This window comes from Hyperolius riggenbachi, chromosome 1, assembly GCF_040937935.1.
Source record: "Hyperolius riggenbachi isolate aHypRig1 chromosome 1, aHypRig1.pri, whole genome shotgun sequence".
In the NCBI taxonomy this organism is placed as follows: Eukaryota; Metazoa; Chordata; class Amphibia; order Anura; family Hyperoliidae; genus Hyperolius; species Hyperolius riggenbachi.
Window position 1 is genome coordinate 384,353,772 of NC_090646.1, and position 27,186 is coordinate 384,380,957.

The 27,186-nt window shown below is 40.4% G+C and overlaps 1 protein-coding gene across 6 annotated transcripts in view; it reads left to right on the top strand.

Annotated features, from left to right (window-relative positions):
* Window positions 1-27,186, top strand: part of ADAMTSL1 (ADAMTS like 1) — a 529,495-nt gene that overhangs the window by 326,926 nt on the left and 175,383 nt on the right. For all 6 annotated transcript variants that reach the window (XR_011020540.1, XR_011020539.1, XM_068234383.1 and 3 more), the window contains 6 exons: window positions 3,450-3,660; window positions 16,250-16,429; window positions 18,273-18,426; window positions 20,381-21,509; window positions 23,440-23,567; window positions 26,135-26,263. Coding sequence is in view for 4 of the 6 variants with exons in the window: in XM_068234383.1 (XP_068090484.1) it covers window positions 3,450-3,660; window positions 16,250-16,429; window positions 18,273-18,426; window positions 20,381-21,509; window positions 23,440-23,567; window positions 26,135-26,263 (1,931 nt within the window). In the remaining 2 variants the exon portion in view is untranslated. The remainder of the gene's footprint in view (window positions 1-3,449; window positions 3,661-16,249; window positions 16,430-18,272; window positions 18,427-20,380; window positions 21,510-23,439; window positions 23,568-26,134; window positions 26,264-27,186) is intronic.

The following is a 27,186-nucleotide window of genomic DNA, read 5'->3' on the forward strand; positions in this document are numbered from 1 at the left end:
TCCTCCTGGACTTCAGCTCAGCTTTGAACACTATCTGCCCGCGCATACTCCAGAAGGACTCGGCGGCAATTGGGTTCCATCCCACCGTATGCCTATGGATCACAGACCTCCTCACCAACAGGTCCCAAGTCTTTAAGCTGGAGGATATCTCCTCACAAGCAATGTCTACCAACACAAGTGCACCCCAAGGCTGCATCATGTCTCCGCTGCTGTTTTCCCTTTATAAGAACAACTGCAGATCCACGGCAGACTCCGTCAAGGTCATCAGATTTGCTGATGACCATTGTCTGCCATATCACAAAAGATGACATACAAGCATATTGTCAGCAGATTGAGAGAAGCTACCACTGGCGTTGGAACGGGGCCGCAGAGGATGATGAGGGAAGCCTCTTCAGGATCCAGCGGCTTTCCCATCCTGCGGCAAGCACCCTCTAGGGGCACTTTTTTCCCTTCAGGTTCACTTTAAAATACTCCTGATTCCTAGCAAATTTTAATCAGATTCTCTTTATGCATAGTATACGTCTGGAACGCTGCAATGCTGTGTCACAGAAACCCTGTTAATTTCAATAGAATTCAGTGACAAAATAGTGATATTGTATATTGATATTGTAATGAATAGTAATGAGTCCATGGGGATACTGGCCACTGATGTAAGCAGTGCTTGCCAGCAGGCATATTTTTCTTTTTAACAAGGTATTATCTCATTAATGCTATGTTCCCTCATATAATGTCAGTTTAGGGATTACAGCACTATTTTGTACTGTTCTTATCTTTGCTTTAGTTAATCTTTCAGTGTGCACTTTCAGATCTCCACTCTATGCCATTATACTGGGAATTACTCTGATACATTTGTACAGTTGGTTGCAATCTCCTCCACTTCAGCCCTGATGTTAAATTATTGCCTACACGTGTTCCTAGTCAGTTAAATGAGCAATGTCAGAAAAGTGGTGCTAAGTTCACTTCTACACACATGTGTAAGAGATTAATACCTCCCGCTTGCCCATTCTTCAGCATATTTACTCATTCCTGAACTTCCCCCTTATATGACACTAAGGCAAACCATGGGTGATAAGGCAAGCCATGATTATTCCACTTAACTTTTCGTTCTGAAAACAAAATCTCTCATTGATGTGGAATTTCTGGATGCCAAACGTAAGAATTAAATCTGTCAGAAAAACTGTGACCTCCACTTTGTATAGCGTATAATTTATCCGTTTCCTAATCTTTCCGTTATTTAAAGAGTCAATCAACAAATTGCTTTATAATTGACTATACTCTACAATAACCCTGAGAAATCCAACATTTGAATTTCTGCTTTGCATTAAAGATGATGATTATGAAATTCATAATCTATTTTTTTTTTTACAGTGAAGCTGTAGATACTGTTGGAAAAAAACAGTTTGCTGTTAGCTTTTATCGCTGCATATCTGTACTTCATTAAAACAAACAACAGATTACTGGATTCATTTTACTGTAACATAACATAGTGTTAAATACAGATGTATTGAGCCAGAGTAACAGCAGATGCAGACGAGGAAGAATCTTCATGTGTGTTTAACCACTTGCTGACCGCACACTCATACCGTGCGGCGGCAAAGTGGTAGCTGGAGGACCAGCGACGCACATCTGCGTCGCCAGGTGCCTCCCTAATTAATCAGGAAAGGCCGCTCGCGTGAGCGGCCGTTTCCTGTTAGATCACGGAGCGGGTCTCCGTGAATAGCCTGCGAGCCGTTGATTGCGGCTCGCAGACTAAATGTAAACGTAGGAGACATATGTCTCCTTTGTTTACATTGTACGGCGCTGCTGCGCAGCAGCGCCGTAAGGCAAATCGGCGATCCCCGGCCAATCAGCGGCCGGGGATCGCCGCCATGTGACGGGACAGCCTGTCACTGGCTGCACAGGACGGATAGCATCCTGTGCAGCCCGGATCACCAGGTGGGAAAGGTAGAAGAGGGAGGGGGGAATTTTGCTGCGGAGGGGGGCTTTGAGGTGCCCCCCCCCCGCAAACCTCAGGCAGGCAGGAGCGATCAGACCCCCCCTGCACATCATCCCCATGGGGGGGGGGGAAAAGGGGGGCGATCTGGTCGCTCCGCCTGCACCCTGATCTGTGCTGGGGGCTGCAGAGCCCACCCAGCACAGATCACTAAAAACAGCGCTGGTCCTTAAGGGGGGGTAAAGGGTGGGTCATCAAGTGGTTAAAGGAGAATGATGAAAGCTTGAAAAAAAAATGTTACCACACACATCTCTTTGGCAGCGAGACAGGCAAAAATGGCGCTGGACATTTGGGCGCAACAGGTCATAATATGAATTATGGGTATTGCAGTGCTTGGTCAATAATTTGGGAGCTGTCAAAAGACGAAGCCCAAATTACGATAAAAACAGCTGACAGACGAACTACGACTTACCCTTGAGCCCATGGCGGCCTGAAGGTGAAATAGTAGTTAATGCCACCGTGCCTTTTGCAGTAGCGGGTGAGGCATATTTCAGTATCTGCTACCTACCCCCATAGTACACAGGGTTCTGCAAATTAATTGAGGTCTGAACTAAATCCCCCCCACCAAAAAAAAAAGTTATGTTGAGCCGAGTCTCTTCCTACAGCACATGCTTCACTCCCATTTCATCAGGTTTTGCAAGTGACAGACCAAGTTTGGTACTCAGTGTGATCATAAGACAATAACCATTATAAGACAAATACCACTTATTTTTGTAACATTGTACAACACATAAATAAATTAATGGTTTTCATGGTTGTCATTTAATCTTCCTCTGTACATGCTAGGGGCCAGAATATAAGAGAAAATATTGAAAAATAAAAAGGTATCCCTTAAAAACTTTTTTTTTTTGTTATTTGAAAGAACACCTTGCGAGATGTTTTAATTAATTGTGTTGTTATGTAAGTCTTTGAGGCACTTAGATCTTTAGTACAAGAATAAGTAGGCTGCATGCCAACATTGGTAATACACATAAATAGTAATAGTCTCATTCCAGTTACAGCATTTGTTCTGGGTTTTTTTTAAAGTGATGTTGCAGCTTTTTCCATACACATACTTGAAAGACATCCTCGGATTATTACCTTCTGAATGGTGTGAAAGCTCCGGGTCACTTCGGTCCCACATTTTCAGAACATTACTATGCACAAGTCAGTTTTCCCTGGAAGGCTTTAGAGTCTGATGTAATGTACAACAGTGAAAAAGTGAATGCACCCAAAAATGTTATCCATATTAAAGTTGTAATAAAAAGCAACTCCGTGCTTTATCCCACAATAAACAGAGAGGTTTTTTTTGTTCCTGCTATTCATGATTGCATTTGGCAGCGGATGTAAATATCTAAAAAAACAAAAAAAAAAAGGGAGTGTCCTTTATATAGTGCATCTAGCTTGTCAATAAACACTGAAGACATAAATGAAGTAATCTGCTATGGTGTTTCATACTGTGGTTTCTTTCCACCAGGTGGGAAATAGGGAACTGGAGCTCATGCAGTTTGACTTGTGGCGTTGGATTACAAACCAGAGACGTATTCTGTTCTCATCTACTATCGAGGGAAACCAATGAAACTGTTGTTTTGGGAGATGACTTCTGCAGGCAGCCTAAACCTATTTTGGTGCAAGCCTGCAACCGCTTTGATTGTCCACCTTCTTGGTACATTACAGAATGGAAACCGGTAAGATGAGAAACCCAGCCAGAATTGTTATCAAAGAGTGATAACATATATAAGAGATTAACTTGATGGAATCTTAAATTCACAAATCGCATATGTCAAATGTAAAAAATGGACACTGGGGAATGGTGACAACACATGGAGCAATTTTACTTAAGATTCCATCTCAATTAGTTTATAACATAACCAGTGGTCACTATGAAACAGAATGTGAAAATATGAACTAATGATCAAATATTTTGTTAATGTTCTGTTTTTATTTCACTAGAGTTTATTAATAATAATAATAATAATAATGCAGTTAAGCAAATTCTAAGCAAAAAATTGGAGATTTGGGAGTTGTGCTATCATCCTTTCCAGAACTAAATGGAGACATGAAGGTGCCAGTCTGATGAAAAAATCCAGCCATCTCTAAAAAGCAGTCAGTGGTCATATCTGTCAAGAACTATTGCATTAATACGTTCACAGGTTAGAGTGAAATTCACTTTATCACATTTGAGTATAATAAACGGGGTGAGAACCAGCTGGCAGCTGTGTGCGTTTTGGTAAAGGATACTATAAACTTAATTTGTGTTGAGCGTGTGGGATCAAGTCTGGTTTCAACCCTAGGAGGAAGATTTTGGGGTCTTACAGTATATGGCGGGGGAGTGTAGTGTTTATCAATGTGTGGACCGTTTTTTTTATAAACGAGTCACTCTGGGACATGTCCACCAAGTGTGGAGCATAGTACACGGCACTTGGCAACCACGAAAACACGTAGGGTCTTTGGATTGGACCATTTTGTTCAGTTTATGGGAACCAAGTTTGTACAGTGGAGCAATCTAATGGAGACCTCCATGTTTGACATCTGCATGCTACCTTTAGGTACAATATTATTGCATCCTGCAAGGCCAGAATTTTTTTTGGGGGGATGCTTTAGGCCCGGTTCACATTAGCGGTGGCCGTCCGGAATCGCCGTGCCGGAGCCGGACCGCTTGCAGAACGGACGGAACGGACGCACGGCAATAGCAATGAAAGCCTATGCGTCCGTTCACATGCGTCCGTTCTGCCGGACCGGAGCCGGACCGGATCCGGACCGGATCCGGACTCCGGCGTCCGTTCCAACATGCGCTATTTTTTGGTCCGGCTCCTCCGGCAGCCGTATCCGGAGCGGAGCCGGACTGCACCATCCGGCCAATACAAAGCAATGAGAGCCGGAGAGCGCACAACACACTGGCTACAAAAACCAGACGTTCTACCCCACTTCCTATGCATTTTGGATGGGGACCACATGGGCCCAGCGTTCAAAGAGTGGGGCAGCAGCGATTTCATGCTGGAGCTCGTTTTGGCAGCAACATGTATGATGTCTGATAACGAGGAGGCGAACAACAGGAAGGAGAGAATTCCCAGGTTTACGAGTAAAAAATGCCTGGATCCATGGTCCCAACTGCAGTCTCTGTATCCACGGATGGTCTCCACACGTCCACCTGTCTCCAACAATGACCCCAGACCCTTCTGCTGACCTCCCAGACCCCAGGTATTTACAGGATGGTATCTCCTTAAGAAACCGGATCCGGACCGCAACCGTGTTCACACCGCACGGAAACCGGATGCAAACGGACCGGATCCGGATAGGAACCGTACGGATCAGGTCCGGTCCGGCTCCGGTGCGGTCCGGACATCCGGTGCGGTTTTGACAAAACCGCAAGTGTGAACGGGGCCTTAGGCTTCTGATTAACTGAGTTCTGCATAATGTCGGTCTTACTGTATACATTATATATATATATATATATATATATATATATATATATAAAGATTCACTGTTTGGCTGCCCCAATTCAAATCGAAAAGCAGATACAGAGCAAAATAGGTTTTTTTTATTCTACCCTGCTTAATTTTACAGTACAGACAAATAATAGACAAGTCAAATAACATTTATATCATGCTTTTCTCCTGATAGACTCAAAGCACCAGAGCTGCAGCCACTAGGATGTGCTCTATAGGCAGTAGCAGTGCTAGGGAGTCTTGCCAATGGTCTCCTACTGAATAGGTGCTGGCTTACGGAAGAGCGAAGATTCAAACCAAGGTCTCCAGTGTCAGAGGCAGAGCCCTTAAAGGATACCCGAAGTGACATGTGACAGGATAAGATAGACATGGGTATGTACAATGCCTAGCACAAAAATAACTATGCTGTGTTACTTTTTTTCTTTCTCTGCCTGAAAGAGTTAAATATCAGGTATGTAAGTGGCTGACTCAGTCCTGACTCAGACAGGAAGTGAGTGACTACAGTGTGACCCTCACTGATAAGAAATTCCCCTTTGTATCTCTTCCCTGCTCTCAGAAGCCATTTTCTGCTAGGAAAGTGTATTATAGTTGGAATTTCTTATCAGTAGGGGTCAAACTGTAGTCACTTCCTGTCTGAGTCAGGACTGAGTCAGCCACTTACATACATGATATTTAACTCTTTCAGGCAGAGAAAGAAAAAAAGGAACACGGCATAGTTATCTGTGTGCTAAGCACTGTACATACACATGTCCATCTCATCATGTCACATGTCACTTCGGGTATCCTTTAACCAGAACACTATCCAACCACACCTACACAGGATGTATAGGTTGAATATCACAGCTGCAAAATGCATCCGTAGGAATGTACCTAAAATTTTAGGCGTCTAGTGCCTACAGGTCCCCTAGGCTGTCAGCTGAAAATATAAACTTTGAGCATCACTTTTAACCATTTAAGCCTTCTGGACGTAGAGGCTATGTCCAGAAGGCCATGTGCGCTTCTGTGGCCGATCGCGCGAGTGCACACGCACTCCTGGCCGCGGATCGTTAGCCCAGGAATCAATGAATCGGGAAATGGTGCCGATCATTGATTCCTTTCCCCGGCAGAAAAAGCGACCGCTTCTCTCGGAAGCCTCGCTTTTCTGCCTCTTACGTCCCCCTACGTCCCTCTAAGCGTACATGTTACGCTTAGAGTGACGTCATGTAAACAAACTCAAGGTTGCCATCTTGTGGCCAAAAAGTAAAACTACATCTACATGTAAAAAAAATAAATAATAATAAACACATATTTACATAGAAAAATGACTACTTACATCCCACCCAAAAATACCCAAATAAAATGTTTAATTAAAAAAAAATTACAATAAAAAAACATGTAAATATTTACATAAGTGTCTAAACTTTTTAAATATTCATGTAAAGATGAAATATTTCTTCTTCTTTTTATTATAAGCTTGTAAATAGTGATGGATGCAAAATGGAAAAAATGCACTTTTATTTCCAAATAAAATATTGTCGCCATACATTGTGACAGGGACATAATTTAAACAGTGTAATAACCAGGACAAATGGGCAAATGCAATACATGGGTTTTAATTATGGAGGCATGTATTATTTTAAAACTATAATGGCTGAAAACTGAGAAATAATGAATTTTTTCCATTTTTCTCTTATTCTTCCTGTTAAAATGCATTTACAGTAAAGTAGCTCTTAGCAAAATGTACCACCCAAAGAAAGCCTAATTGGTGGCGGAAAAAACAAGAAATAGATCAGTTCGTTGTGATAAGTAGTGATAAAGTTATAGGCTAATGAATGGGAGGTGAACATTGCTCGGATGCATAAAGTGAAAACGACTGAAGGCTGAAGTGGTTAAAGTCATTGGGAGTCTATTATAAAAAAAGAAACTAGATACTTACCTAAGGAGAGGGAAAGCTCTGGGTCCTAATGGGCATTCCCTCTCCTCTCTTGGTGCCCTCGTTGCAGCGGCAGCTCCTCCATCAAATCCCCCACTGCGGGGGACTTCAGAAGTCTTTGAGAGCCGAGTCCTCGCGAAGACAGGCGGCTCCATACTGTGCACGTGCGAGTGCATGAGAGAGGGTGCTGGCATGTGCGCAGTATGGAGCGGCCCGTCTTCAGGAGCACTCGGGCTCCCGAAGACTTCTGAAGCGTTTCTTTCAGCGGTGGAGATAGCAGCATTTGACCAAATTGGTTGAATGCTGCTACGGGGATCCTGCGCTGTAACGGGCCCTGGGGAGAGGAGAAGGAAGGCTCATTAGGACCCAAAGCCTTCCCTCTAAGTATCTAGCTTATTTTTTCATATTAACGATTCCCAACGACTTTAAAGCGGGATTGTGGGCCACAAAATCAAATTCCATTTAGCTACTGCTATGTCGTTATTATGCACCCTGCAACCTAGCCTTGCTTTGCAAGCATTCTTACCTAATTCTTAATTTGTCTGCTGTAATAAATTCCTGCTCCTCACTGATTGGCTGAGGAAAGTACAGCTAACTTTTAAATCTTTTATAGATCATGGCTTTCTGTAGTTAGACAAGTCTTACTGTTTTGGTAATTTGTGTTTTCCCCAGAAATTTTTCCAGCAGTGTGGTATGAAAAAGTAGCCGGGTGGGGCACGATGGGGGAATGAAAGGCCGGCACAACTCTGCTTACAGCATAGGAGGATGAGAGCTGATGACAGCCGGGTGCTCACCAAAATTAGCTGGGTGGATCACCTGGCTAAAAGAGCCTGGGGAGAACACTGTAATTTTCATTTTTTTTTTAATGTAAATCAGTAGAGAAAGCGAAGTACAGCATTGCCTCTGTGAATGTTTTACTGGGTGGAGATTTGATTTCTAGTTTGTAGCATCCTTTTTCTTATTTCAAACACCACTTAACTGAGAGCATCCGCACTAACAGGTGAAGGATCACATCATCAATGATTCCACTACAAAGAACTTTAAATCCAATTTTCATCTCTCACTATAAGAACTGCATGAAAAAAGTAGAGTGCAGAAATCTGGATGCATTTAAAGTGTTCTGTGTTTTTGGCAGATAACTGCATTGTAATCAAAGATTAAATCCTTCAAGATGATAAAGAAGAAATGCTATAAATTTAAACCTGTATTTATTTATTTATTTATTTCTAAATCTGTATTTTTGGTCCCTGGCCAGCTAAAGGGTTTATCTTGTGTTCTTATTGTAGGAGGAGACATAGAGCCAAATGCTTGTAGAAAATTCAACATTTCATCTGCGACTTCATCTAGATTTCTGAATTTCCCATTTTCCTATCTCTACATAGTAACATAACACCTTTTTAATGGAAATAATTAAAATTCAGTATATATATATATATATATATCAGTGTCTCCAGGCAATGTATTTCTTAATATTTCTCTGGTCTTAATAATAAGCTATCAAAATTATATTCTCTTCCCCATTTTGTTGTGAATAGTGGTCTCAATTTCATATCTTAGCCACAGGTTCTCTGCAAATAAATGCTGGTATTGTCATTATTAGACATTTGTGGTGCATACCGAGTACTTCAAACAGTCTACATTCCTAACTGTACCACAGTATAAAACCTCATGCCGTTGGATTCCTACACATTGGATGCAGTTTTGGAAGGTAGCCAGTTAAGGGCCCGTTTCCATTACACATGGTGCAATGCGGCTACATAGCCACATCACACCTCAGCCGAACTGAAACCAATGCACAGCAGTTTCCGCGTCCCGTCTCCTCCTATACACAACCCGCATCGGGGGATGCAAAAGTGACACGAATGTGAGCTTAAGTAATGCATAGCCACATCGCTTCGGCTCCCATTCCCTAGTGGAAATGGACCCTAACCTGACTGCATGTTTTTGTATAGTGGTAGGAAACTCACCCAATGTGAGAGCATACAGAATGCATATAGACAGTGTCAACACTAGTGTTGCATGGTCAGGGTCCTGGGCCCTTATTCAATTAATTTATTTCTCCTAAGTTTTCTCCTCAGAAAAATTTTGACAGTGCCTTTTCATCTACTTTTTGATACTTTTTCAGTTGCAGAATGCTGATAAGTCCAACTGTCTCTCTCAGACAACTTCGACTTTCGGCCACAACTGTGCTTTGCTGAGGATGTTTTTCCTTCTCTTTCAAAGGCAGTCATTACTTTTGAGACAGTACCTCTTGAAATGCCAAGCATTCGGGCAGTTTCTGTTACAGTAGCGCCTGCTATACGAGCACCAACAATTTGGCCTCTTTGAAATTCTGAGAGATCTGCCATTTTTATAAATTATACCCAACTTTTGTTTAAATATCTGTATAAAAAACAATTATTTTAATTAAACATATCAAATAAAAAAATTAACATATGTCAAGTTTTGATTGCTTAAAACATGTTCAAAGATTATGATGCCAAAATGTTAGGCGTTTCCATTATTTTGTCCAACCCCTGTATGATGTATTTCTATAGTGCTGATACCTTCACTTTACAGACTTCACAATCACATCGCTAACTGTCCCTCAGAGGAGCTCTCAAACTGATCCCTATCACAGACCTAGTTTAATGCCTTTAACTTAGTCTAAGGCCAATTTGGGGGGTAACCAATTAGCTTATGAGTATGTTTTTTGGACGGGAAAGGAAACCAGAGAAAATGGCACAAATCTGGGGGAGAACATATAATTTCCATGCAAATAATGTCCAGTGTGGGAATTGAACCTAGTATGCTAGTGTGAGAGTACTAGGCACTAACAGAACAATGGGGCCTTTACAGTAGTGCTGCTGGGAAAGCAACATAAACAGAGACACATTAACATTAATGCAATGGACAACCATAGTCCAGCGTTAGCAATGGTGAATATGTTCACTGCTCCAGCCCGGCAAAATATTACCGCCAGTTGGTGCATCAGGCCCGGTGAAAAAAATGTATAGAGAGATAGGTAGATATCCAGGAGAGAGTGGGGTCCTTTATGCCTACAGATGAAAGTATCTGTGGGAGTAAAGTGTGGTCAACAGTATAACATGCCGAGGACAGATCGAGAAGGATGAGTATGGAATAATGATCATTGGCCTTTTTAGTAAGAACTATTTCTGTAGAGTGCTTGGAGCAAAAGCCAGACTGGAAATGATCAAGCAGGGAGTTAGAAAATAAATAATTTACTTAATTTCTGGCCTTAAAGTGTAGTACGGACAATTAATAGAACATTAGTAGCAAAGAAAATAGTGTCTCATTTTTATTTTCAGGTATATAGCTTTTTTTTTTTATAACATTGCATCATTCTCTAATAATTTCAGTTTCCACAATACACTCAGCATTTTAAATGATATCAAAGAGCAGGCTACTGGCCCTTTGTTTATGTTTTTTCTGCAAAGAAAAGTTCAAAGAAGTAACAAAGAGAGAGTTGAGATAAGAGCGACAAGACAGTTCTGTCCGTGACTTTATAAAGTTGCAGGGCTCACAGAAGCTCTTTTGCATAGATAACTGAAGTTTAACTCTTCCTGTACTGGAAACAATATGAGACTCATATCTGTGCTAATAATAATTTATTTCTTAGCTGCACTGCACATACAAATCATTACCTTATATCATACATTTATTTTCACTTCAGTTTCCCTTTTAAGTTAGCCACAAAGAAGCTAAACATTTTTGTCTATGCAGATGACTTATTATTTTTATTACTGGGCTTGTCCTTTCTATCAGTAGAGCTAATTCAAATTTTCTTAGATATGGTGAGTGTTCTAACGTCAGAATTAATGCTAAAAAGACTGTAATTTTGGACTTGGGGTGTTCCACCTCCACTAGGCAATCCATTAGAGCCTTGTGTCAATATAAATGATTCCATAGACTTATTTCCAATTTATGTATTAACCACTTCACCTTTTCACATTTCAGCGTTGCATCCATTTATTCACCACTAACTTTATCACTACTTATTACACTGAAATAATCTATAGATGGTTTTTTCTCGCCACAAATTAGGCTTTCTTTGGGTGGTACTGTTTGCTAAGAATTTATTTTATTCTAAAGGCATTTTAATGGGAATAAGAAAAAAATGAAAAAAATGCATTATTTCTCAGCTTTCAGCTATTAGGGCCCGTTTCCACTAGGGTGGAAACCGCAGCGATTCCGCAGAGTTTCCCCGCACATGAATCACACGAGGAAACTCTGCCATAGGGGAGAATGGCGCCACCGGAGGAATCGCTTGCTGTAGCGATTCGGCCGGAACCCCCCCGCAGAATTCGCAGCTGTGGCTGCGAATCCCATAGCCGTGCATGGCACGGCTGATGGGATTCGCCTGTGATACCACCCACCCGCTCAGTGCTGGCGTGCAGACGCATGCCGCACTAGTGGAAACGAGCCCTTATAGTTTAAAAATTAAACATACTACAGTAATTAAAACCCCCTATTTTTATTTGCCAATTTGTCCTGGTTATTACACTGTTTAAATTATGACCCAACTACAATGTACAGCAACAATATTCGATTTGGAAATAAAGGTGTGTTTTTCCATTATGTCATTTTGGGTACTCTAACAATAATGTATATATGTTATTTGTAACAGTAGTACATCCTCATAGCATACATATTTGAAAAGCTAAGTCCCTAACGTAACTATTCATGTATTGTCTTTTAAATTACGTAACTTAATTTTTTTTTTTTACAAATCTGTTATATGGGGGCAGGGAGGAAGCATAATGAATTAAGGGGCTTGTTATAGGGATAGGAAATGTACATTTATTATTTTATTGAAATATTCTTTTTGGCCACTAGATGTCCCCACGCTGCGTTCCACCAACAGGAAATGACAGTGACTGTCATTTTTACAAATAAATGATTTTTGTTGCTTGTTCCAACAGCAATCATTGCAATTTAAACACTTCGATTTCGTTTAGGAACATATGTTTCTAATCACCAATCTGTGCACAACCGCAGGGGAGCTCAGGTGAGATTTTCAGGGATGTATTCATCACGTGGGAGGTGAAATGGTTAAAGCTGCGGAGGGCAAGATCTTATCTACAGTATGTCCCCCTCCAAACAGCTGACCTAGTGTGATCCAGGAATTTTTCATAATTCAGGGGTTGGGAAGCTCCTATGTTACTCACCTTTGCACAGGTTGTGGGGTTCAGCCTGGTGCTGGTTCTGAGAGGTCTTCAGACCAATCAAACTTCCGGACCTGGAGTAATACAGGTTCGAAGTAACACTGTAGTACAGTGCAAGTCATAACCCTGATGTTTGATATCTGGGGATTCGTAACGTTGCACTGAATGTGGCTATGCAGTCTATTTCTTGATGTGACCTATGGGCACAGATAGATTGAGCAAAACAGGTATTGTGCCAATATCTCTCTTCATGAAAGGTTAACTCTGCCCCCTGTTTCAATTACACAAGGCTAGACTTGTGCCACTTCCAGCTACAGAGGGGGTTTAAACACAGCAACCCGCTCAGGTGAACTTCCCCGTTTCAATTACACAAGGCTGAACCTGTGCGTGTCATAGCCACTCCCAGTTACAGAGGGAGTTAAAACACAGCAACAACCCACTCAGATCCTTGTCCTTTTTTATCATCTGTTATTGAATTCCATCATCGACAGGCCAGCAGGACACTGGCTAACCACCATCTTGGATTCTCCATGCATAGACTTTTGATTGCTGTATGCACTTATTTCCAATCTCTTTCCAAATTCCAAAAAGGACAGGACAAGACATCCCCTAATAGGGATTCAGATAACAATAAAAATCTGACAAAAGGCCCAGTCTTTCCTTCTGCTTGCCAAAGAAAAAAAAAACCTGAGCTAGACTTCCACGTAAAAGGTTTAAAAAAAAAAAAAAAAAGAAAAAAAAAAGGATTCCATATAGGAGTTTCCTTAGAGCATGTAAACCATACTATGGCAGTGTAGTGCAAATTCTTGCCTATATTAGATTTTCCATCCATAATACAATCATTATATTTCATTTTCAAGACCATGGAAAATGTCTATTTTGAGCCAATTATTCTAAAAAGTTAGATTTACTTGGCAGAGGGTTTGTTACCTTTCCTTATGTGGAATGTGTTGCTTTTTGTTAAGTGCCATATTCAGTCTGAAGAGTTTATATCTGATAAAAAAAATAAGATAGATACAGTGGGTTGCAAAAGTATTCGGCCTCCTTGAAGTTTTCCACATTTTCTCGCATTACTGCCACAAATATGCATCAATTTTATTGGAATTCCACGTGAAAGACCAATACAAAGTGGTGTACATGTGAGACGTGGATCGAAAATCATACATCATTCCAAACATTTTTTACACATCAATAACTGCAAAGTGGGATGTGCGTAATTATTCGGCCCCCTGAGTCAATACTTTGTAGAACCAGCTTTTGTTGCAATTACAGGTGCCAGTCTTTTAGGGTATGTCTCTACCAGCTTCGCACATATAGAGACTGAAATCCTTGCCCATTCTTCTTTGCAAAACAGCTCCAGCTCAGTCAGATTAGATGGACAGCGTTTGTGAACAGCAGTTTTCAGATCATGCCACAGATTCCCGATTGGATTTAGATCTGGACTATGACTGGGCCAGTCTAACACATAGATATGTTTTGTTTTAAACCATTCCATTGATGCCCTGGCTTTATGTTTAGTGTCATTGGCCTCAATTCACTAAGATCATGCTAGAGATAATAAAGCAAGAGAAAACTTACCTCCACACGTGAGAGAGTTATCTTACCTCTTCATTCCTTAAGTTACCTCTCCTGTAGTTAATTTACCCCCTCTGTAGTTATTTTCACATGCAGTTAATTAACAGCCTGTCTTTAACTCTGGAGTTATTTTAAGGATTGGAGAGTTAATTTAAAGACAGAAGAGTTAACTTTAGGCTTGCCTGAGGTAAAATGTTTCCTGAATACTACATGCCTTATCACCATGGTAACAACTGTAGAAGAGTTATTAAAGACAGGAGATAAGCTTAGTGAATTGAGGCCATTGTCCAGCTGGAAGGTGAACCTCCACCCCAGTCTCAAGTCTTTTGCAGTCTCCAAGAGGTTTTCTTCCAAGTTTGCCCTCTATTTGGCTCCATCCATCTTCCCATCAACTCTGACCAGCTTCCATGTCCCTGCTGAAGAGATGCACCCCCCGAGCATGATGCTGCCACCACCATATTTGACAGTAGGGATGGTGTGTTCAGAGTGATGTGCAGTGTTAGTTTTCTGCCACACATAGCATTTTGCATTTTGGCCAAAAAGTTCCATTTTGGTCTCATCTGACCAGAGCACCTTCTTCCACATGGTTGCTGTGTCCCCCACATGGCTTGTGGCAAACTGCAAACGGGACTTCTTATGCTTTCTGTCAACAATGCCTTTCTTCTTGCCACTCTTCCGTAAAGGCCAACTTTGTACAGTGCATGACTAATAGCTGTCCTATGGACAGAGTCTCCCACCTGAGCTGTAGATCTCTGCAGCTTGTCCAGAGTCACCATGGGCCTCTTGACTGCATTTCTGATCAGCGCTCTCCTTGTTCGGCCTGTGAGTTTAGGTGGATGGCCTTGTCTTGGTAGGTGTACAGTTGTGCCATACTCCTTCCATTTCTGAATGATCGCTTGAACAGTGCTCCGTGGGACGTTCAAGGCTTTGGAAATCTTTTTGTAGCCTAAGCCTGCATTAAAATTCTCAATAAATTGATCCCTGACCTGATTTGTGTGTTCTTTGGACTTCACGGTGTTGTTGCTCCCAATATTCTCTTAGACAACCTCTGAGGCCCTCACAGAGCAGCTGTATTTGTACTGACATTAGATTACACACAGGTGCACTCTATTTAGTCATTAGCACTCATCAGGTAATGTCTATAGGCAACTGACTGCACTCAGATCAAAAGGGGCCGAATAATTATGCACACACCACTTTGCAGTTATTTATTTGTAAAAAATATTTGGAATCATGTATGATTTTCGTTCCACTTCTCACATGTACACCACTTTGTGTTGGTCTTTCATGTGGAATTCCAATAAAATTGATTCATGTTTGTGGCAGTAATATAACAAAACGTGGAAAACTTCAAGGGGGCCGAATACTTTTGCAACCCACTGTAGAGAGATAGATAGCTAGATAGATAGGGTCTAAAGTGGCCACATTAAGTGTCAATTTCCTGTGGTCAGGCAAAAAAAATCCCCTATTGTGGATTAAAAAAACAATTTACAAGTCTACCCTCCTGTTGCAAAGGACCCTTATCCCAAGGTTAAGAACAAGACTCTTCTTCACCCCTGTGTGCCCCAAGAAGTAAACAGGCAATAAAATTGGGAGCATCTAGTGCTATATGGTCAACTCTTAGTAAAGGGACAACCAGATAGCCCCACCCCCAACCATACCATACCATAAAGGCGTAAATGTAAAAAAGAAACGAAAAAACAAACAGTTTAATGAAATGAGGACACGTTTTGTATGAGGGGTTGCAAACTTTTGTCACTTATTATCAAACAATTGAACTATAAATTCCAGTCCAGGTTTGCTGGATCCCTTACTTTTTCCACTGTTCTCAAGCCCTAGAGAACACTAGTAAATAGGGATGACAATGTTTAGAACTCATGGGGAAGCATTTGATCAGTTTGATCAGCTGATAGATGATTAAAGTTCTGACTTGCTGTGATGACTTCCTGGCATCACGAACAGCAAATCAGATCCTTGCAAATCTGCTGATCCAACTGAACACATGCTTCTCCATGAGTGCTCCTAAGCATTGCCATCCCTACTTGTAAATCATACTCATTATATAGTCTGGTAATACCCTGTATAACCACATTTTTGCAGCATCTGTGTGTTTTACCTACAGTGGCTATGCTTTAGCGTATTTCCTTCTGATTATAATTCTGCTCCACCTTTGCAGTGCTCATTGTCATGTGGTGGAGGTATTCAGACACGGGAAGTTATCTGTAAGCAGAGGCTTTCTGATGGCAGCATTCTGGAACTCCCTGAAACCTTCTGCTCATCCGATAGACCTCTGGCTCAAGAGTTATGTTACAATGAAGACTGTCCACCAGAATGGTCTCTGACTGATTGGTCACAGGTATGTAAGATGCAAATCAGAAGTGAAGTTTTTATATCTTAAAATAGATCCTCCATGTTTGACTTGCTATATGTTACATTAAAATATGCTAATATTAGTCAACTCTACTTAATGTACCTATCCCAAGAAACCATTATTAAATAATATGAATTATGAATTATAATTGTGCAAAATCTGAGATGCCAAACTAGGGCCTTTATGGTAGGGAATCATTAGTGAAGTGTGCACCCAATAAATGAGTTTAAATGTGCTTTAACACACCAACTTAAAAACACACCTGACCGAAGGCAAAGCTACTTAATGTAAGCATAGAGGTATGTTCACACTGGATCCACATACCTCTGTGAGTTGTTCTTCCTTCTGCTTGTTCCCCCTCCCCGGTCCCTTAATCACTGCTTAAAAATGTTGACTTTTAGCTGAAGTCAAATTTTGAGACAGGATAAGGCAGGCTTGCTGTTATGTTCCCTCCTACTACACACAGTCCCATTACTGCCTCTTTCCCGCCCCGTTCACTTTCCCAGGGAGAAGGGAAGAGGATAGAATGGTAGGGTGATAGGAGGGAACATTGCACTAAGCCTGTCTCTTCCTGTCTGAAGATCTGACTTTTGCCAAAAGTCAAGCTTTGCCAAGGAGTAATTACAGGGACCAGAAGGAATGAGGAGATGAACTGGCAATGCACAGAGGTATATAGATCAAGAATGAACATACCTTTGCACTTTCCTAAGGTAGCTTTGCCTTGGGTCGGGTATACTTTAATCAGTCAAGATCTGTATCTAAATGTTATCCTATTCATTAATTACATGCCAGCTTTTAGCCTAATGTACACCTGATTATAGACTATTGCACTTCTTTTTTATGATGCCAAAAATCACAAACTCTCCTTTTAATTGGAAGATGAACCTTGTATTGAGTAAAAATTTTAATTTTTGTTGCAAATATTTTAATTTGTGCTAGGCAAGACCTCCTAACAATGCTACTGTCTACTGAGCTTGTCCTAGTGACTGCAGCTCTTGCGCTTTGAGTTGCCAGGACAAAAGTGTGATATAAATGTTCTGTGTCTTGTCAAAACTGACTTTTCTCATGTCTATTGACATCAATGTAGTGGGCAAAAAGGTGTTTTTGCATGCCCTTTTGTAGGAAATTCTCATCCTTGTGCAATGCATCGTTTCTCATTCTCATATGTTTTTGCAAATATTCTCATCTGTGCAAAATTGGCACATTTTTATAAAAATTATTATGAAATTAAAAAGGCCATATTCGCTCATCACTACTTTTGAGGCATCCATATAACTTTTTCAGAATTGACAGAGTTTTGTTCTAAAACAGTATATTAACTAAAGCTAGATGCTTTCTAATGACATGCAAAGGTTTTATGGATATTATTCATAATCTTGAGGAGTTTGTAATATTTTAACTGCCGTTGCCAAATAGTTGTTTTCTTCTTTGAAAATGAATAATGTTTTGTAGGAGAGAAGTTCAGCATCACTCCCCTTGCTGCTGATTGGCTTGTCCATGTCAAACAAAGGTGGTGTAAACCAGCCAATTTATAGAAACCTTGTCTGCCAAAATGTTCATGTAAACTTACTTTAATGGTAACAGTACTTGCGTAATTTCTATGATGAACATAGTTGAATATGATTTCAACATCAACATTCTCTTTACCTTTACCACGCACAATGTTTATCTCATATTATCTGTAAATCAAATCCGATGTACAATATTACTAAAACTCAATAAACTTTGTTACATACTGCATACTATATGAAACATGATCAACAGACTCTAAGGCTGCCACCAATATGAACTAATATATAAATTATTATCTGAAATCTTTGATTTCTAGTGTTCAGCTTCATGTGGAGAGGGATCACAAGTCCAAACTGCCGTCTGTAAACAGAAGGTGAAAAGTGGTGAATACCATGTGGTGAATATCTCCCTATGTTCAGGTGCTGCACTTCCTCAGATCACCCGGGCCTGCTCACTGGCACCATGCACAAGTAACTGCTTTTCTTACTATGTGTTAGAAATGATTTTTGCATAACAATATGTGATGTATGTAAATTGCACTTACATTTTACTTATGCTTTAATAAATTACTTTCAGAGTCAGATTTACCAAGGGAAACATAACTAGATGTGAATGGTGCAGAAGAGGTGGATGAATCTGTTGGGCACTTTACCCTCTCCATTGCCTACTGTCATTCCACTCCCTCATACCCCAATTCAGAGTTATATAGGGAAGTGTACTGTATTGTGTATAGTTACCTGTTCTATGTAGCATCATCTTCAGGAGTTCAGCTCTCATGTTTGCACTTGTCACGTGACTAAGGCTCAACACACACCATACAATCTTGGTTGTTCAATCTTACCACTTTCATGTAGTATAAGAGCTTAACCATTCAATCATTCAAGGTATTTTCAATCTGTTGGCCCTTATACTACATAGATTTGGTAAATCTGTACAACCAAGATTGTATGGTGTGTGTTGAGCTTTAGTCGTATGACAAGCACTGAGAGCAGAGCAGACATGATAGCTGTACTGCTGCAGAGTACAGGTAGTCCCCGGTTAATGAACGAGATAGGGACTGTAGGTTCGTTCTTAAACTGAATCCGTTCTTAAGTTGGAACGGATATATTTTTCCATTAAATATCAGGCCAGTACAAGCTGTCCTAGCCTAAAGTAATCTAAAATAGTAGTATAATAGTAGCCTTAAATAGTCCAATGTCACAGAGCAGCAGTAATGTTGGCAGGAAATAATTGAACACTGTAAATAGTAAGCAGACTGCAAGAGGGTAGTTAGCTGCACAGTGAGATTTGCCTGCTCCTAATGTAGTTTAGCTGCTTGTTTTTTGTATCTGCCCTTTTGCTCTGTACAGCCACGGCTCGCACAACCCTCCTGCACTCCAGCCTGTGTCTTTGCATATCTGAGGATCAACTTTTAACTGTGCAGTCAGAGGGGGGCTGCGGCCATGTAAAACTAAAGCACCCCGGCTCTTAGTGACCTCCAGAGAGTTCAGCCTGTCAGCGGGTTAAGGTTTTACAGTGTCTGGAAAACAGCAGAAGCTGCTCAACAAAGTAACGTAGGATCGTAACAGCCTATTCAGGGTCAAACTGACGTCTCATCCTGCTCAGACGTCACCTGAAAATGGCAATTGCAATGGAATCGGCGGCCGTTCGTATTGGCAGGTTGTTCGTAAGTCGGGGACTACCTGGTGCAGAGCAGGTAACTAATTGCAATACAGCTTGTTTCCCCGCATAATTATGTATAGGGAGGATATTGACCTGCCTTTGTGTGGGGAACATGATAGCTGCACTTGTTATGTGATAGATAGAATAGCAACATTTGTGTTATGGGGAATATGTATCTAACTTAATCTAAGGCATAAGGAATGTGCACTTTGAGGGCTAAGTCTGCAAGGAAACTGTGTTGGGTAGAAACTTGTCTCCTAGTCAACTGAATATTATAGAGTTCCTCACTCGCAGGAAAATGATTTACTCTTACTCCTAACAGAGTAATTAGGAGGCAAGCTTTTGTTTTAGCACTCTGCCTGTGCTGCACATTATATGTTACCATTTATTGCCACTTCTACTCTTAACATTTTGTTTTTAACATTTTTAGATTTAGAGTTGCTCTTTTAATTCATAGAGCTAGCTGATTTTTCCTTTAATCCACCCATACATACGGTTTAATGCCTGTTCATGGACGCCTTTCCCCCTCCCTTCCCTCTGCCAAATAGATAACTACTTTGCTGGGAATATAAAGTTAAGTCATGCATACACTGTTGAAATACAGTAGTCATAAAATAGTAATTATTTTTTTTAATGAGGAAGAATTTTCTGCAATGAAGTTACTACACCTTATATTGGTATACTTGCAGGCTCTTCTGTTTTACTAATTCTACTTGTTTTGTGCGTGTTATGTGAACTAACGTTACTTTTTCTCCTTTTAAGGACCCCGGCTTGGCCAAAAAGTAATCCCTCAAATATCTGGCTTGAGAAAAATCTACATACAGGCAAAAAAGCAGAAGAAGTTACAATTTGTTGTTGGTGGATATGCTTATCTCCTACCAAAGACGTCTCTTGTACTTAGGTGTCCTGTGCGTAGGTTCCGCAAACCTCAAATCATATGGGAAAAGGATGGGAAACACTTGATCAGCTCAGAACACATTACTGTAGCACCACATGGATATATTAAAATACATCACCTAAGGCCATCAGATACTGGCATTTACACATGCATGGCTGGGCCTAGCCAAGAACATTTTGTCATCAAGCTCATTGGAGAGAATAATAAAATAATTTCTATGACTTATATACATAGAGATGAAGAAACGACCAAGAAACATCGAAAAAATGATTTGTATCATCGTCCAGAAAAGCAACAAAATTCAAATATTTTCAACAGAAGTAAAACTGAGAAGCAAATGCAGATAACAGATCCTAGTAGTCGGTATGATAACCTTGTTTCACGTCTTTTGGCCCTAAAACCCTGGTCTGACCATCATTTGGAGACATCTGACCCACAAGAATCATATGAGCGAAATATCTCATCAGAGGAAGACCATGGTTTGGAGAATTCTTTTCCAAATACTGTTGTAACTGATGTTAAGCATGTGGAAGACGTAATTCGCTCCTTGTCTCAGCAACCTGTGGAGCACCATGACAACAGCAAACACATTTTGTTACAGTTCGCTCATGACTTAGCAAAAAATAGTCTAGGAATTAATGAACCTCCAGTTTTTAAGACTGAACCTAAACAGCATGGTCCAGGAAATTCAGAATATTCATTGTATAAACCTGTCTCTGGTTTTTCGAGTTCATGGAGGTCATCTTCACTGGAAGCAGAAGTATTTGAGCCTCATGAGGTTCTGCCAGAACATTCCCTCAGGAAGCCTGTTATTCTTAGAAAGATTACTGCAGCCCAACATTTTTCAGCTTCTGAAGTCGTCACCCACATTGGACAGACCGTGGCACTGGCTAGTGGAACACTCAGTGTGTTACTTCATTGTGAAGCAGGAGGAAATCCTAAGCCAGTAATAAGCTGGGCCAAGAATGGAGAAGAAGTGAAATATAGTGACAGGTAGTAAAATTACAGGTATATCTAGAATAAAATGTTATCATTTAGCAGCAAGATTTAAGTTTATTACTCTTATTGCACAATGCATTGAGTACATTTTTTTACAAACTTGGCCAATGGAAAATGATTATGTGATAAAAATTACACAGGTATAGATTTTTTTTTATGTAGAAGGTATAACAAAGCACAAAGTAGGTTTAGCGATACAGGTTGCTTAAATCTAAGTAAAGAAAGCTGAGCTCCCAAGGCTATTAGTGGCTCAGTAAACCAAGGACCAATAGAGAGTCCTGAGCGGTAGAAGTGTAGGTATAAATCTACATAGTATTTCAGCAGCACAGGTAAAACTCATTCTATTTGCTAAGCACAAATCTTCATAGTCCTTGGATTCACAACATAAAAAGGAGCTAGTCAGTATGCACTGTATAGCATTTTTACTTGTGTGTATTGACACTTATTGCTGCACCTTAGTACTGGAAGATTTAAAATCATGTTTGAGAACAAATGTTTTAGGCCAGTTTCACACCAATTACTAGCGGTGCGATGCAGTGCAAACACTCCAGAAACCAGCCTTCTTATGATCCTGTGCCAATGTGCATGGCAGGTTCATATGCATAGCGGACCACCTGTTCAGTGACAGACACTCTCCCTGGGAAGTTAAGTACATCACTGGGTTTCCTGTTGGTCCGCATGTGCCCGTATCACACCGCAATCCGTTGTCTACACTTACTGCATCGCAAATTGCTGCATAATCCGTGCAGTAGGCATGGATCATGTGATAATGTGCTACAGACTTTGCATCAGGGATGGGTCAGTTTGGATACTCCTGGCACATCGGGTTAAGTCTACAAGTCTCCAAAGACTTGCATGGTCCTTGCGGCGGGGAAACGTAACGCAGTGCGACGCAGTAGCCAAGTCTAAAAGGGGCCTTAGTTGTTTAATTACAATGTGTTCACTCTCAGCCGACGGGAGTAGTAATTTGATTTAAATTAAAAGTGATTGCAGTACTATTGTCCAGTACTGGTCATTTGTATGGTTACATTTTAAAATACAAAGAACAAACTCTAGGCAGATACAAATAAATAAAAATATATATATATATATATATATATATATATATACAGTTCTATATGAAATAAAAAGACTAACTTTATTACAAATACAGCTAACCATATAGCCAAGTCTTCATTTATATATTTCTATATATGTATATATCCCCTGTGACACTGAGACAGACAGCACTGACGGTGAGTGAGTCTATGCTGCACTGCACAGTGCTATTAATTGCAAAGGGAACAAGGTGAAGTTGGTAGTGTTGGTTATTCTTTGTTACTAGAGAATATGAATTTCAGCACTAACTGGAGACAATTACAAACTTCTTGGCAAGGAAGCCATTTCACATATACTGTAATTCTGTTGTGTATTTGGCTTTAATAGTATAATACATTAGCTATATTACAATAAGCATCTTTTCTAGAAATCACCATTTATTTTAATGTATTTAGTTATCTGTGTTAAAGGGTCAGTCCACCCACAAGTCTATTTCAATTGTTGGTGATCTTCTAGACTAAGTTTTTGTTATTTAGTTCACTCAGAGACATAAGCATTGAGATACGCCGGCTGCTGTTCCGGGCATTGTTCCCAGCTAACCTCAGAACTTAAGTATTGGCTTTGCTAAGATCTCTGCAAATGTAAATCATAGCGTAGAATAGGTGTTGAGCGCCACTGAAATGGACAAATGTACAGGTGTGACCATGAGTGGCCAAGCCCCAAAATCACATTAACAGATCCCCAAACCATATAATAATTAGATTAATACTTCTGAATCTTGTGAGCACTTAGTTTTACAGTAGATGGATCACCCCGCTAAGATGGTTATTTACGAAATGTCTTTTTAAAATAACACTCATTTTGTGCCATTGGTATGTTTAAACAGAATCCTTCTAAAGTCAGATGATACCCTGCAAATACTGGAACCAGTTGAAGCTGATGTTGGTTTTTACACATGTAACGCCACTAACTCCTTAGGCTCTGCATCGGTGTCTATTGCCATTACTTTGGCAGGTATGTTGCTGAAAGCCTTAGTGGGTCATGTTTATCTTTACATGGATTTGTTTCTCTCCAAGAGGTTTTTCAGGGCACTCCTGCATGCCAGGGTTTATTTTCAGATGATAAACCGTAAGGGCCCAGACACACTTCCCCTTTGCTCTGCAATGAAGCTAGCTTTGCATTTTACATGAATAAATGGCACTTGCATTGTTCTCTGTTGCAGCTGTTGCACACCACATAAGCATGCTCAACAGACAATAGTGTCCATGCCCTTCCCGTCCTCTCTAAAAATCACACACATGGTTCCCAAGCCACAAATGATCGTAGACATACGTACGTACTGTCATGCAATAGAAGAAAGAGCTGGCACATCCATAGTAAATCTTAATTGGTTCCAAATTAAAGCATATGGCAAACATTTCGGATCCACGTAGGGCCCCTTTATCAAGACAATGTTTGCTCCGAGGCAAAACTCTGTCTGCCGCTATGTAAAAATTCAGAGGAAGTGGGAGTCAGGCTCATCTAAACACTAGCACGCAGCCATGTGTACTCATCCGGGATCAGCACTGCACAAGTGTAAGAACATTTTTTACAAGACTGCCGAAGGCATTCTTGCTCATCCCTAATTGTTAGATTTGAACACAAATGTGTTATAATGGTATGAAACTCGAAATAAGTTTTTTTTATGAAAAACATTAAACACAGCAAAAAAAATCAGTAGAAAACATGAAAAGCCTAGTTTAATGTCATTGAGTATTAACACTTTCAGTATATTTTAGTTTTATGCTGTGGCTAATGCTTTTTAGACCATACATGAAATTTGAGTTTCATTCCATTTAAATCCTTGCTAACTGCACAATGAAATGCGCAATGATTGGCTGATGGTGTAATGGTTAAGGGCTCTGCCTCTGACACAGGAGACCAGGGTTCGAATCTCGGCTCTGCCTGTTCAGTAAGCCAGCACTAATTCAGTAGGAGACCTTTGGCAAGTCTCCCTTACACTGCTACTGCCAATAGAGCGCGCCCTAGTGGCTGCTGCTCTGCTCTGGCGCTTTGAGTCCGCAAGGAGAAAAGCGCAATATAAATGTTATTTGTCTTGTCTTGTCATAATCAGTGATGGCCTCACGAGTAGTCCGGAGTCCCTAAGGACTCAAATTTGTGATTTAAATGAGGCTTAATTGCCTCAGCTGTGCGGCTGGATGACAAGGGCTTAGTTACCCATAAGTCCGTCCTCCTCCCTGCGCTCCAAACAGCTTGCACGTGTCCTATTGGACACATTGCAAGCCTCACTACACACACTTCCCCTTCAAACTGGAATTAGGAAGTGCTCGGTGGTGAGACTACTCGTGAGCCCATCACTGGTTATAATACTTGCCACTTACCAACTTTCAGTGACCTACATTAAAGTCTTAGCTGATGATCTCTTGTTCATTATTCAAATCGGCAGAACTACTTTGAGGCGTTGTATATTTAAAAATGGCGATGATATTTTGATTAAATTGGCAAATACCGTAGTTGCATTACCTAGGGTTAGTCTTTCTTTGGTTTAAAGTATAGGCTTCTTCTTCAGGGAAACCATCAACACTTACCCCCAAATCATTACTATACTAAAAGGTCTGCCCTTGAATTAAAAATTAAAACATCTGCGAAGAACACTTTTGTCAAGTAAGAGTATGTTGGTATTGAAGCTTGCAAATTTTTCTCTTTTTCTCATGGATTATAGTTACTGCCCTTTAACATAAGTAAAATCAGGAGGATCCAAGGAGGTACCATAAGCAATCCACTTTGTTGTAGGAATGAATCAGAACCATGTGTCAGTTATCAAACAAACTGAGACTGCTTCAAAACTACATATTATCACATGTGCGACCAATAATGTCATTTAGGCGTGTGTCAAGTTGAGTAAACATTAAAAAATTGAATAGTACAAAATATCTAATTCTGGATGGTCTCACATTTCTCTCAGTGTCTAGTTAAGTCAAAGAACAAGGAAATCTCATCATGATGACCTTGCATTCATATTTTTTTTTTAACAATCCTCATTGAGTAACCTTGAAATTGTAGTTGTAATGTGGTGAATTAAATATGAAATAATGCTCACATTACATGTGTACAATGGGCATTAATAGTGCTTGTCACAAGTTATTGTATACCTGACCTTGCTTTAGTAACCTCTTATTCCACATGATGAATAAGTAAGCATTTAAATAATTTTTGCTCTCCTGCAGTCTTCTCCATCCATTACTGATTACCTTAGAATGTCAAACACCTGAGACAAAGTGCCCCGGTCAGGCATTGCAAAGAGCCTCAAAAGAAACCTCAAGTTCAAAAATGATTTATCAACCTAGAAAAAAAGGCTGGCTTGATTTTGAGATGTATCCAATAGGAAATCTTTGATTTTTAGAATTTATTTTTTGGAGCCTTATTTCTGGGTGGATTAGTTTAGAAGCTTTATGGCATGCTTTTATGACAATTTGGTGCATAACAGTGTTTTGTTTTGTTTTGTTTGATCTGATGTGGCATTTATTGAGTTTATCAGGTGACTACATACTTTGTGTTGTGTTTTTTTTCTCTCTCTCCAGGGAAGCCTTTGATAAAGACCTCAAAGAATGTTCTTATCAATATGGATGCTTTCTCCATCACTGTAGATGTTGGAAGTGCCGTTAAAACAATTCTGGGAACAAATATTACCATCCATTGCCAAGTAGCAGGTAGGCCTGGAACTTTTACTCTTCTACTGATCATTGATTTTTTTTTTATTGTTATAAATGACAAAGACATTAGTTTGTGGGCCCTTTAAGTGAGGAACAGTTGGTGACATGCAAATGTGGAGGGTGGTCAGAATACATCCTGAGAGGAAAAGGCACATTTTTTTCTTGGCTTAGATTCTCCATTGACACATTAATCAGCCTGAGGAAGTGGTCTAGTATCCACGAAATGCGTTGCCAGTGCATATAATAAGATTATTTATAAACGACTTGTCTTCACTGAAGTACGCCTCCTCATTTTTCATTTTATTGTTTTTAACTCAGTTGTATCATATCTTGGGCGCCTCTTTCCACCCAGTTGGTGACATGAACTGTTCAATAGAGATGGCCCCGAACCTCTGATTTTCGGTTCACGAACCTCCCGCGAAAGTTCAGTTCGTGCGAACTTTCGCCAACCGCTATAGACTTCAATGGGGAGGCGAACTTGGAAAAGTAGAAAAATTTATGCTGGCCACAAAAGTGATGGAAAAGATTTTTCAAGGGGTCTAACACCTGGATGGGGGCATACACGGCAAAAGTCCTAGGGAAAAATCTGGATTTGACGCAAAGCAGCGTTTTAAGGGCCGAAATAACATTGAATACTAAATTGCAGCCCTAAAGTGCTTTAAAACATCTTGCATGTGTATACATCAATAAGGGAGTGTAATTAGAGTACTGCTTCACACTGACACACCAAACTCACTGTGTAACGCACCACAAACTGCTGTTTGTGTAGTGATGGCCATGCTGGACTGGTGCGCACCATGGCCAGAGTTCAGGCCGTGGCGGTTTTCAAGCCCATATGGTCGCCGGGCTGAGGTAGCTGAATGACAGAACAGTGACTATCCAGCTGATCAAATTTGGTCTGTCCACAATGAAGCAACTGC